Source organism: Haplochromis burtoni, unplaced genomic scaffold, assembly GCF_018398535.1.
Source record: "Haplochromis burtoni strain Fernald_Lab_line unplaced genomic scaffold, NCSU_Asbu1 Contig_616, whole genome shotgun sequence".
In the NCBI taxonomy this organism is placed as follows: domain Eukaryota; kingdom Metazoa; phylum Chordata; class Actinopteri; order Cichliformes; family Cichlidae; genus Haplochromis; species Haplochromis burtoni.
Genome location: NW_024582977.1, coordinates 271,059 through 285,263, shown reverse-complemented (window position 1 = coordinate 285,263; position 14,205 = coordinate 271,059). Strand labels below are relative to the sequence as shown.

At 36.1% G+C, this 14,205-nt stretch overlaps 1 protein-coding gene across 1 annotated transcript in view; it reads right to left on the bottom strand.

Moving 5' to 3' along the window:
* Positions 1-2,715: 2,715 nt before the first annotated feature.
* The window catches only part of LOC102295138 (voltage-dependent N-type calcium channel subunit alpha-1B), a 197,892-nt gene continuing 186,402 nt past the window's right edge, over positions 2,716-14,205 (bottom strand). The window contains exons 21-26 of the mRNA XM_042214834.1: positions 10,543-10,675; positions 10,119-10,248; positions 9,784-9,843; positions 9,138-9,244; positions 8,220-8,231; positions 2,716-3,749 (exon numbers count right to left, since the gene is read on the bottom strand). Of these exons, the coding sequence (XP_042070768.1) occupies positions 3,620-3,749; positions 8,220-8,231; positions 9,138-9,244; positions 9,784-9,843; positions 10,119-10,248; positions 10,543-10,675 (572 nt within the window). The 3' untranslated portion in view covers positions 2,716-3,619. The remainder of the gene's footprint in view (positions 3,750-8,219; positions 8,232-9,137; positions 9,245-9,783; positions 9,844-10,118; positions 10,249-10,542; positions 10,676-14,205) is intronic.

Here is a 14,205-nt window from a genome sequence, read left to right as displayed (position 1 = left end):
ATGTACCCAATCTCGGGTGGGGGTGATGATATCTCCCCCCTGACCTGGCGTCCTGACTCCTCCTTGCCGTAGCATTTGTGTTGTACCTCATCAATCTCTAGCTGAGTACAGTACCCCCTGTTTTATCTGAATTTAGAAGCAGGAAATTATAAGTCATCCAGGGTTTTTTTTGTCTTTAAGAGCTTCCTGCAGTAATTGGTGTGTTATCTAGCTTCATGTATAGATAAAGATAAATTCAGTCCACTGTCAGAAGAAGACCATAAGAAATTATACCTACATCATACTCCAATCGCTGTAATAAAATATTATGTTCAACAGTATCCTCAAATCAGAGCCAGACATTTGAAACACCCGGGGCTTAGCCCTAAAGGGTAGTATGCATGTGGGATTTTTTTTATTTTTTTTTGGGGGGTGGGGGGGGTGCTTTTAATTAAGCAGCAAGGCAGAACATAATCAGGGCTGTATCAAGACACAAGGACTAAACCCCAATTCAACCAGACCCAGAACTGATCCGGAATTAAAACAGGACTGCAACAGTTCAAAATCAGGACTGCTTAGGACTTAACCAAGACAGAACCAGAATCAAAACTAGATGATAGTAGCACTAAAAATCATCATAGACCTGCACTACACTTATTTTTTTTATTTCTACCAAAGTACAGATTCAGAAAAGTTCATATAATTATTTAGCCTTGTTGTGCAAACAAGCCTGCATAACTTAACAAATATATAACTTGAAAAATAACAAACCTAAAAAGAAACACTAGGTACGGGATAAAAGAGTACCTATGATACGGTGATTCTTTTGTAAACAACCATTTGACTAACGTGTGTCTCACCTGCTCTTGTTCCATCTCTGTTCTGTCCTCATTCTCCTCTCTATCCCTCTCTGTTCCTCTCTCTCCCTCTTTGTGCTGACAATCATCAAATATACAGTTGAAACCAGATATTTACGTACTCTTCAGATGAAAACACAAACACTTTTTTAATTGTAACATCAAATCAGACTAAATGTTTATTTTTTTTAGATTAATAAATATAAAAAACATATTTGTTAACTTTAAGAGTAAAGAGAGAAACTATCTGCATTTCTTAATTGCAAATGGCACCAAATTGTATTCAAAATTGAGCCACACTTATGGTGCTCCACAATTCGTTTCCTGGTGTTTTGGTTGACATTTCTTGATTTTCCCATTTCAAAGAAACAGGCTCTGTGTTTTGCCTTATATGCATCCACAGGTGTGCTGCCAATTTACTCACATGGACTCTACTAACCTCTCAGAAGCTTCTTCAGCTCAGAATGGAATCGTCTGGAGTTTTCTTATTAATTAACAATAAACTTAGTTTACATGTACTCCTAAATTTGATGAAAGTGATAAAAAATAGAAAGCTCTGTCTCTCTTTATTCTGACATTTAACTAATTCAAAAGATATTTCAATATTTATTTATCCAAAACAAAACAAGTTTACTCTAAATTGATGTTGTACAGTAAAAAAATGTTCTTCTGTTTTTTCTTTTCTCATTGAAAGAAGCCCCTTACGTCCATTCTTGTGTATCAGTACATTACTGAAACCGATTTATTTAGCCGTGGAGGGTAACAACTGAAAATATGAAATAAACACACATGTAAGCTAAGACTCTCTAAAGAAACAGCATTGTTGTTGTTCGGCTTTTCATTTCGCTATTTGTTAATTCAATTGAAGAGCAAGTAATGTAATATGGGTCAAGTGATCAGTTTGATATCAATCTTTCATGATACACCGTCATATTTACATTATTTGTACAGTACGAATGATTTGCTTTGGTACCTGGTCGAACTTCAGTTCTCCTCTGTCTGTCTGGCTCTGTTTCTCCAACAGCGCACTGGCAGGCTGCAGCTGCCCCGCCCCGCTTAGTGCCTGAGCTCGGATCATACCAATATTAGGGGGGATTTACGCACAGTTGTAAATTCCCACAGTGTGCACTATGTGCTTCGAATATTGTGTGTAGTTTTTTGTTTTATACAGTTGTCAGCCAGGCATCTAACTATGAAAAAATTACACTCCAAAAGACCCCGGGCTTCTGAAAAAACAACCCGGGCTTAAGCCAACCCCCCCCCCGATCCGCCACTGCTGCACTGCACAGCATGCACTATGTTGTTTAGTTTGTGTTTGGGAGTTGTGTCCTTGGGATGAACCAGTTTTTGTAGTGGCTGGGTTTGACATGCACTGGAATGTCGTGCTTGGAGAAGATTCTCCCTGAGTTTCTCTGATAAACCTGCGACATAAAGGATGACAATGTTGATGTCTGACCATTGTTACTGTGCATCGTTATTGATCTGATGATAGCCCAGTTGGGATAACCGCATTTTTTAAGAGCTTTCTTTACATATGTGTGTTCCTTTTCTTTCCTTTCTGGCTTTGAGTAATTAAGATTCTGCAACACCGTCAGAAAACATTTCCTCTATGTTTGTGTTCCAGAGTGTGGTGGGAGTCAAAGGTACTTTCACTTATACTATGTGTTTATACAATTCTCTGTTCTCAATTTAATTATTAGTTATTATTAATCTCTGGCTCTGTACCACAGCGTGTCTTTGTCCTGTTTTCCTCCCCTCACCCCCAATTGGTCATGGCAGATGGCTGTCCCTCCCTAAGCCTGGCCTTGCCGGAGGTTTCTTCATGTTAAAAGGGAGGTTTTCCTTTCTACTGTTGCCAAAGCACTTGCTCATACCGGGTCATATGATTGTTGGGATTTTCTCTATGTTCTTTTTATCATTGTAGGGTCTTTGCCGTACAATATAAAGTGCCTTTAGGCAATTGTAGTTGTGATTTCATGCTATGTAAATAAAATTTAATTGAAATTTTCATACTGTTTCTATTCCTTCTCTGCGCAGAAGTCCATTTTGAATTAGCTTCTTTGAATCCGCTACTGACAGTTTTATCCAAATGAAATTCAAATGTGAGAACATTATCAATTCATTTACAACTAAACCATTCATAGGTTTTCTATTTTGTTCCCAGGTTGAAATGGGGAAAAAAAATCAACACGTGAGCCTTAAACTATGTTTTCTATATTCATGATTTTTTTTTTATAAAATTACGTTATCCCTACAACTGCATACACACTGGAAGTGATTCACAGTGACGTGGCAACCAGGAAAGTAAAGGAAAATCTACAACTTCAAGTGACTATGGATGAAATAACTGCTGACAATGCGAAGTGTGTGGGACCCAAGATAAATGTTTCTCAACTTCCAGGTGAGTCAACCAGTAAGAGTGAAAAATAAATGTTTGACATATGACCAGGTAGTAATATCTTCCACAGGATAACTAAGCACCTGGAGCCTGGAATGTATGCAAACAACAAGCCATCAGCTTCAAAGCAATGTGCGATAAACAAATTATTTCCAATCTATAGGCACCTTAGTTGGGTTATTTGGGACTTAATTGATGTTATGGGATTGAAATACAAGAAAATACAACAATGAAAAATGTCTGTACAGCTAATTGAAATGTAGTTAAGGGTTTTGGTAAGTACAGGCAGGTTTTAGTTGATGGCACTCAGACACATTACTGTTATGTTTAAAAAGACATTTGTTTCACTGAAGCATGAGTTTAATAATTTATACATGAAGCTGATCTAAGCATAAAAAGAATGGTGGTTAAAAGGGTGTATTAGGATGAGGTATAAGGTAAAATGGGGTGGAGTAGGATGCAAGTGGATTGGGGTTGCATGGGGGGTTCCCCACCTGGTCACACCTTGTTGCAATCTACTTGGGGGAGAACAGTGGTAAAACAGGGTACAAAACATTTATGGATGCTTCACATACATAAACAAAATAAGGCATATGTTTGCATCAACTGACAACAGCATAGTTTCAGAAAGAAAGAAAGAAAAAAAATGTAACAATAGATTTTTTTGTTTGGTAGCAGTTGATAAACTATTTCATTGACAGCACATAGTGAAAACAAGAGTGAAATCGTAGGTATGATTGCGTTCTAAGTGCTATTTCTAGAGGTAGCCTTTCACTGAAGTAATACACAAATAGTAACTGTCGTATTAAAACAGGCAGCTGCTATGTCCTTGTCTGTAATATACACACAACAACTACTGAGTCTCAACCAAAATATCAAATGAAGAGATCAAATAAGAAAAACAATGGCCTTTTAGGAAATTGTCTATATAATAATAACGGCATTTAGAATAAAACTAATTAAAGAAATGTTACATGAGTCCTAAAAACTGGGTTATCACTTGCATCTGAATCCAACATTACAAACCAGTATTGCAGTTTGCTTCATCATGTTTAATGATGCAGTCTGAGTAGTTCAAGAAGGTCAAGTGACAGATTCAAAGATTTGGCCTTGGATTCAGGTTTGTTGTCCATGCGACAAGCACTTGATCAAATGAAAGGTAGGCAGTTCAAGATTCATGCATGATGAGAGAATGACAGCTGACAGTCAAACAAGGCTTGGTATAAGATAGCGACAATATGGCAAAGACTGAGCAAAAACCATCCGCAAATTACTTGTTTTGATTTGACTAAACCTGCTGCAGAAACAAAAGGAACTCAATTCATAAAGACAATTTAGAATCACATCTACAGAGATATCAAGTATTTGATATTCTGTAAATGGATCAAACATGAAATAAAATGCAAGAAAAAAAAGAAAATATGACCATAAAATAAGAAAACTGGAATTAAATTTCATCCTGCTTGTCTTAAAACGGTGGCTTTCTGCATTAACAGCATTTGATCAAATGGAGAGCTTTTTACTTGTTGGTAATTATCTAATTAAACTAATTAAATTAACACACATTAGCTCCTTTATGTTGATAAAATAGACTCAATTTGACTTTAAAGTATTTCAAGCATAAAATTATGCAGTGTGTTTTTCTTTAAATCATTCAAAAGGCTTGTAAACAAACGTGATACAATTTTTCTTTTAAAGCTGTCGTAGTGATCTGCAAAATTGGAAACAATATTGCTCTTGTATTGCAGTGTAGAGCTATAGGTAACTAGGTATAGGTAAGTCTCATGTGTGAGAAACTAGTCAGATTAGGTTATACGTGATTTTATTTGTATGCTGAGCTTACTTTATAATTACTGAATCCTTTCACATTACATAATAAAGAGCTTTTGAATTTGGACTGGCTGATATTCATCTAAAAAAACCTACATTTAGCATTTTTTGTTGATATCAGCTGGTATTATCTCAGTTCTCTTTCTCCACAAATCCAGTAAATATATCTAATATAGTATAAACTTAGTAGTAGCATCCACATCTACGCAGTACATGAGCCAGTTATAAAAGTAAAAAATAGTAAAAATTAATTAAAAAACAGATTTTCAATTATCTTTCAGTTTATGAGCTATCGAAAGTAATTAAATTCACTGTGATAGAAGGTAAAGTTTATATGTCCTCTCCATCTTGGTTGTCTATTACCTATTCTGGGAGAGGTCTCTTCTCTTCTCAAGTTTGTGTAAGTTTTTTCTTACCTGTCCTCTTATTCCATCTATTTCACTGTTTCTATTATTTTTACTTCATATTTTAAAAAAAACAACCCCCCCCCCAGAAAAGAATAGAATAAGTAGCTGTTTCCACAGCTAGTTTCATAAAGTTTAATTTATTTTCTACTGAAGCCAGTGATGCTCATTAGTCACTGAAAACATTAAACATTAATTTAACTAGTATTACTTTCTGAGCACAGGTCTGGAACAAATCATCCACAATGATGATGATTTAGACAGATGTCTGTCAAGGAACATAGTGTACACTGTTGTGCAAAAGTCTTGAACCACACCTCACTTCTTTATGTTTTGCTTCCATGGATCCAGATTTTCTTGTAATGTTTTTAAAATGGTCTTCAGCAATAGTTTTCCAGATTTTCTGAAGGTCTTTTTTAAAGTTTTTTGTTTTCTTGGAAAGTTAGCTGCATTTTCTCCAATTTTCAGAAAAAAAACACCAACAATGACACAGTTAGGCAAAAATAAATATTATATTATCTAAATATTATTATATATTTTCACCAACAGGGTGATTCCCAAAGAGCATTGGCAACAACCTGGACACAGGACCTGAGAGATACAGCTGGCCATTCAGTTCATCCATTTACAGTTCACCAAATACTCCTAAGGAAGGAAATGCTAAATTACACAAGAACTAGACTGAATGTCCTATGGAATGATGAATTCACATGTCTATAGCCAACTGTAAAACATGTTGGAGGCTCTGTTGTGAGTTGAGTCTGCATTTCAGCCAGAGTTTTCATTATGATAATGATCCAAACCACACTGCCAGCGCAGTAAAAGTATACCTGACAGAAAAACACTAAATGGATTATCAGCTACAGCTTAGCCTTGATCTGAACATTATTTAAGCAACATGGGATCATCTGAACAGAGAATGGAACAAAAGGCAGTCAAAATCCAAAGAGGAGGGTTTTTTTTTAAATGTCCTTTAGGAAGCCTGTAGAACTATTCCTGAAAACTACAGAGAAATGAAAAGAAAGCTTGCCTAAGATGGTTAAGTGCCTCTTGACAATAAATAAAGATGTTAATACAAAAATATTGGCTTTTTGTACAAACATCATTTTTGCCTTATACACCGTATTTATATATTTATAAGTATACTAATAAGTGGGATGCAAAAGTTTGTTAATAGTCATTACTTGCCGGTATAAATCTTTGGTTGTTACAATAAAAAATGTCAGTTAAATATATCATATAGGAGACACACACAGTGTTATTTGAGAAGTAAAATGAAGTTTATTGTAATAAATAGTTCTAAAGGTTTTGGAATCAATAAAATGACAACAGTGCCCAAATTTATGCACCTGCCTGATTTTGTTTAAACAATTATCGCACACTTTCTGTAAATCTAATAAACTTTATCTCACTCCTCAAATATCACTGTGTGTCTCCTATATGATATATTTAACTGACATTTTTTATTGTAACAACCAACGATTTATACAGGGAAATAATGACTATTAACAAGGTTGCCCAAACCTTTGCATCCCACTGTGTACTTATATACTGTATTTCAATGTATATGTCCACATGATTTAATATAAGACATTGCACCAATTTTTATCTACGTTTAAAATATGAAGAAATAAGGCAGGCTCAAGACCTTTGCAAAGTACTGCCTATCATTTCGGTGTAGATGGAAATCATGTGACACTACAGTCACAGGAATGTCATTTAACACCTCTATTTACGAGCACGCATACAGTCACATGGTACTAGCATGCACACTCTAATCCGCATGCTACGAGCTCAATATTCTCTGACGACTACTCGTGCCCACTGGCACCAGTTTTCTTGTAATGTTAACAAGTCTCTGCTGAACAATTAATATGAAATTAATGTGATCATTCCAGTCTAACCAAAGCTGTGGCAAAACACAGTGCTGATAAAAACACCTCTCAAAGGCTCAGGGAAGATACGAGATATGAGCACTATCGTGCCATGTCCCCAAATAGCACAAATGGCTATAGAGCAAGGACCTGATGCCAAGCAACACGATACACTGCTGGAACCAGGTTCTCAATCTGCATGACGCATGAATAGCTGGTGGACCAGATGCGTGTGTCCCAAACAAAACATTACACACTGCCAAAAAGATACATTCTCACAAGCAATTTCACTACATATACTGCTTACTGCTTAAACAAAAACAAACAAACAAAAGAAAATAAAACAAAACAGATAAGGGTGGTAATTTGTCATTCTGACATTGCTGATTGTTTCCTTCAACAATCACTATTTTACAATCTTTTTAATATAACTGTGTTCTGTGTAAAATGGATTTGCCCTAGCTTCTGGCATAATTCAAAACAAGTGGGCAATTTTAACAGAAAAATATTTTTGTTAGCAGTTAATTTAATCTTACTCACAAAAGGATGCTGAAAAATGTATTGGCTTAAATTTCTATACAGTTTGAAAATTGTGTTTGTCCGGTTTCCCTCATAGAATTGTGGCCAAATACATTTCCATATAGTAAACAGGGTAGATTGTTGTTGGTGTATTAAAAAAGACAAATTTAGATTATTTGACTTTAATTTTAACTTTAATTTCTTTATACTTTGTGACCTAGATGTCAAGAAGTAAGACCGAGTATGTGAGGAAATTACTTGTTTTTGCAGTGTAAGCCATGTATGTTTTCTTTCTCACATACATACACACTGATAATGACACAAACAGGCAAGATGAGAGAGGTAGAGGAGGCATTACCCCATGAAGCTCCTTCAAAACGATAACAGGACAGAAACAGGGAGAGGATTATGTAAATTAGCACATTGTACAATATCATAACACACACACACACACACTCTCATACACACCTCTCACACATACATAAAGAGGTCATCTGCTTTTGTAAGGTTAGTGTATGTGTATAGTGTTTGTGGTCAAGGCAAACGTTTTGGCACAGGAACAAATTTTGTGTTTCATACATTTTGCCATTTGTTTCAATGATATAGTGAAAAATAATCGCAATCATTTCATAAGCTTCAAAGAGTTCCTTGGCAAAAAACAAATAAACAATCAAATTCATGCAAAGAGACAGTACTTATAGTTATGACACCTCTTCTTTATAATTTCTCCAGTTTGCTGTGGCATGCTCAATATCAGCTTCTGGACCAAAACCTGAATAAAGGTGACTCAATCCTGCCTTATCAGTGCTCAGAGTTGATCAGTTTGTGAGCTTTTCGATTGTCCAGCCACTTCCAGTGAATAAGAAACAATTTGCTGAAATTATGTGAATCTGTACTTAGTGATAACTAAGTGGCTGAGAGAGCATCAAACTAACATTTTGGATCCATACCTAAGAGAATCTTTAAAAAAACAGGTAAACAAGCAAAACATGAAATGTAAATGATTGTTCTTCACTTAGAAACATGTAAAAATAATTAAATGAAAACTGAACCAGTACAGTATATAAAACACAGTTTTTGCCACTATCAAAACTTGACTGTAGCTATGACTGTATATTTGGCTAACCAAAGTTACGCACTATCATTTAAATTATATGTCATCTCTCAGTGTAGTGTGGTATTTGATGTATATTGCTCATAACACACCAGATTCAGGATTAACAATATCTGTAAATGTCTCATTTTATCACAGAAAGACAGAAGCTGTGGAACTTACGAAAAAGCAAATGCCACCAGTGCCCCACTGACCACTATGAAGTCCAGGATGTTCCACAGGTCTCTGAAGTAGGATCCAGGATGAAGCAATAGCCCCAGGTCTACCATCTAAACCAAGAACAGGTAATTTATGTTCTTTTGCTTATTTTGTTTAACTTAAAATTACCTATTAAAATCAACTGTTATAAGGACTTTCTTCTGTTTATACTTTTGCTGATAATAAGTATCCACTATTACAATGGTAATAGTGTATGACAAAAAATAAAAAAATAACAAAAAAATGTTAGAGACAGCAGTGTAATCACTCTCGCTGGCAGAAGAGTAAGACAAAAGTCATGAACTGCAGATTTAAATGAATATTGAAATGCGATTAAATATGGTGTTAAATTTCTCACTGACAGAACACTGTCAGATTTAAATACTGTGGATTATACATATAAGAACCATAACACAGCAGATATACTGAGTGAACTGCACTGGTCACAGTGAGATACATTCCTGCCTCAGTATCGTATTATAGTATTACTTATTTGGTTTCTGCAAGTAAAAACTGAAATGACTCACCAGTTTGCTTCTGATAAAATATAATGAAAACACATACTAAATACAGTGAACAATAGTGAATTTCAAATGGTATTAGTGTTTACCTTGATCACCATTTCAAAAGTGAAAACACCAGTAAAGGCATAGTCCAGATATTTGAGCACCTGTAAAAAGACTCGATTAATACTGACAAAGACAACAAAGTAGAAAAGAAACTGTAGATACTATTCTGAAATAGTTCTACTTGCGTAATAATCCAGTCTATCATAGATGTATGGCCCCATTTTTAGGCGCCACACACAGACAAAAAATATATATAAATGTATATAAAAAACCTGACTCAGGCAGAAGAAAAGATAAGAAAATATACTTCTCTCAGTTCTGTATGAGTACAGTGGGTATTGTATGTAGTTTTATTACTGTGTACTCTGTGTCTCACATTGTTGCGGGGTGCATTAGTCCAGACAGGGTCCTCTGCTGCCAGAGCAATACTGCTCATCGCAATGACAACCAGGATGGACATCTCAAAATAACGCAGAGTCACAATATAGTGACACAACCGCCTCACCCTGAGGAAAAAGAGGCCAAGAAAAAAGAAGTAAGTACTTGCTGTTGCTTCACTGTTCTTGTCCCTTCCCACACTCCAGCAGTGTTAAAATGCTATATACAACTGGTGCCTGTCAGCACTCATCTGTACCATGAGATTGGCTTTTAGTAAGACATGCAATATGTTATTTTTTACAGATATGAAATAAAATACCACCCAAGAGCTACACTGGCTAACATTCACAGGATGTTGTGATGGCTCAGTGTGGTAGCACCTTATAACCATATGGAGGGAGGAAGCAGAGCTCAGAACTCACGGATTGGTCTGTCCAAAGATGAACATTGAACTGTAAGGCAGGATGGGTTTAGGCCCACTTGGGCCTAGATCCTCCAGGGTCTTCTCATTTATGGGCACTGTTTCACAATCAATACTGTTCACTGCAAAGAAAGATCATCAGACCGTGATAATGCTCATTAGTGGCACTGAATATCATCATCATCAAGATCACTATTTCTGTCATATAATGTGTTTCTCAGAGCAGCATTGAAAAATGAATACAATGTCTTTCAGCACCAACACGAGCGAGGGAATTATCTTCCACGGCACTGAAGGAACCCTGAAAATGCTGGCTAACGACAAATGTAAATTCTGCAAAAATATATAATTCATGTTGGCAAGAATGTCAATTGCAGGCAAGTAAAATTAACATTGAATCAGTGTGCAACTTTGCTACAACAATGGCGGACTCTAGAGCAGGGCGATATTACCAAAAATATTTATCACGATATACATTTGAAAATTTGCGATAACAATATAATTAACGATATAAGTGACGATATAACTGACACTAGGCAAAATACTTTACAACTCCACAACTTTATGCGTGCAAAAAAAAAAAAAATCAATTAAAAAAGCAGCTGTTTTTTATGTGCATTAAAGTTATATAAAAATTTAACAGTGCAAATGCAAAATCCTTGCTGACAGTTTAACCAAAAGGCATTTCCAGTGGAAATTGGCCGACATATCCTCAGCATAACCATATATATATTTAAAAAGAGGTTATACACACACAATACGGTAATATTATGTTGAAGCACAGTGCGTATCACTCCGTTCGTAGCTTAGCAAAGTTGTATTAAAACATTTTCCAGCACCGTGTACCACAAATAATCGTTTCGAGTTCAGTAAACACAACCAGAATTCATACATAAGGCACATGGGATTATAAGGGGCACTGTCGATTTTCAGAAAACTCAAAGGATTGATTTTAAGTGTGCCATATTTTCCAAAAAACATGGTAATAACGACGGCCCGCTAGCATGCGCTACCAAAAATAGTGCTTTGTTGTGTATCTGACGGACGAAAGCTAAACCAGTGCGACACCACTGAAGTTGCAACATAGAACCAATTCTGTTTCATCCGTTTCATTCACCGATCCACTTTCGCCCTTCTCATTCTCTGTTGCCGGCACGCTTTTTCTGCCATTTGCGTATGAAAACAAAGGCACTGCGCATGCGGGTTTTACCCATATTCTATCACGATATTTCATTTTCTTATTGTTGCCCGACATTATGACATTGTTGCCCGGTATTACCGTGAACGGTATGGCCCAGTTCACGGGCCATACAGTTTTTTCTGGTCCCCACCCAAACTGGACCATGTGTGAGATATTTGGCATGTTCTCCCAAAATTGCTGACTGTCTAAAACCAATTTGAGCTTTATTGATGACTGGAAAAGTTTCTCTGGAAAAACTGGTCTTAGGAACGATTACATCCATTTCACTTTGGATGTAGCAGCCTGCCCTCCCCCCAAAAAAACCAACAACAACAAAACAAAAAAACAAAAAATAACAAATATCACATAACAAAAAAAAAAAAGACTGTACAGAGTTGGGACCCGGAAGCAGAGTTACACACACCTCTCTGCAGCTTCTCTCCTGTTATTACCACATTTAACAAACCATGTTATCAACTCCATCCCCATAGACACTATCTGCTCACAGGCCACCAAAAACAAACCAAACATCAGCAAAAAATAAATGATTTAAACATTAAAAAAAAAATCACAAAAAAGTAACAATATACTATTCAAAACTGCAATGAAAAAAAAAACTGTTGTGGATTAACATCAGATATCTCTCTTCTAAGTCCATGTTAGTAAATTAATTAATAATTCATCAACATATTGATTTACTCTGCTTTACATAAACTGGGTTACAGCAGGATGATTATGTTAGTTTAAATGAATTAACATGCCTGACTAATACTAACTGATAGCACAGGCTGGGGTGAGGGAGTGACAGCAATCTCCACTACTCCACCTTAACCATACATCAGAGTTTTAATTAATTTTTAAAGCCTGACACTTAGCCTCATGCATCCTGACTGGAAAACTCGAAAATCTGTTTTTAGTTGTTGTCTATCTATTGTCCGCCTGGTCCACACTCAGAGTTCCTATCTGATTCTATCTGATTTCTATCTGTCTTTCTCCAGCTGATCTTCAGTAATTGCTTCCTACAACTCAAAGATGTCATGCCATTGCGACATATATCTTAATTTTAAATATGATCAACCTATATCTATTAATGGGCTACGTACCAAAGGCCTTTAAGCTGGGAGTAACTCAACCATTACTTAAAAGGCCATCACTTTATCCAGCTAGGGGCCAATTTCCAACCTTCCTTTTAATCTCAAAAAATCTTTAAGTAGTTGTAAAACGGCTAACTGATCATCTTTAGAGAAATTGTTTATTTGAAGAGTTTCACTCAGGTTTCAGAATTCATCACAGTACAAAAAAGCATTAGTAGGGGTTATAAATGATCTTCTCATGGCCTCTGGCAGTGGCACGTCTCTGTGCTTGTCCCACTGCTCAGTGCAGAATTCGATACTGTTGACCACAATATTTTGTTACAGAAATTAGAGCATACCATAGAAATTAAAGGCTGCGGTGGTGTCAGTCACATGTAACAGGCTCAGAATTTTTCATTTGAATATATAGTCCTCTTCAAGCATTAAGTTTATTTCTGGAGTTACTCAGGGTTCCATGCCAGGACCAATATAGTTTACATTATGCATGCTTCCCTTAGGGAGTATCATTAGAAAGCATATACACACACTGCTGCTGTGCAATTTTATCTTTCTGTCTTAGGTGCACCAGCGCAAAAATTAGGTGCACCTAAATTTTTCAACCACATCACTTAACAACGCAACTTTAGATGTTAATTTTTTTTAAAAATTGCTGTCCATACTGACAATATTAATTTGTAAATGATTAACTAACAGTCTTGTCAACACAACGTTCTTTATTTGGAGCACATTTCTACAAGGAAGATAAATTACCGTATTTTTTGGACCATAAGACACACCGGATTATGAACTTTAGTCAACTCATTCTCCTTGCTTCCTCCACTTCTATACCATTGATTCATGAATGTTGAATTCTCTCGCAGCTGCTTTATTCTCATGTTCTACTTAGTGACTGATAAGAGTTTGAAATCCGCTTTGTAAGCATGTCTCTTAACAGGTGCCATTTTTGGGGTGCACAATACACAGAATATAGTAATATTATGTTGAAGCACAGTACGTATTAATCTGCGACGCTCCTGACTACAGTAGCCGTAATGCTCCAACAACGTAGGATTTTTTTTTGTCGAACCATTGAGAAATTAGGTTGTATTTCCGACCAAATTGGTCGCATTCTAGAGCCCTGTATAGTGTCAAATCAATCGTAGAGCACTCCACTCTTGGCCTGCTGCCTTATATGTGGTTTTTAGGTTATTTAAAGATAGAATGGAAGGCAAAGCCTTCAGTTTTTAGGCCCCTCTTCTCTGGAACCAGCTCCTAGTTTGGCTTCGGGTGACAGAAACTCTTTCTACTTTGATGATTAGGCTTAAAACTTTACTTTTTGAAAAAGCTTGTAGTTATTAGATTACCCTAAACCCTCCCTTAGTTATACAGGGAGTGCAGAATTATTAGGCAA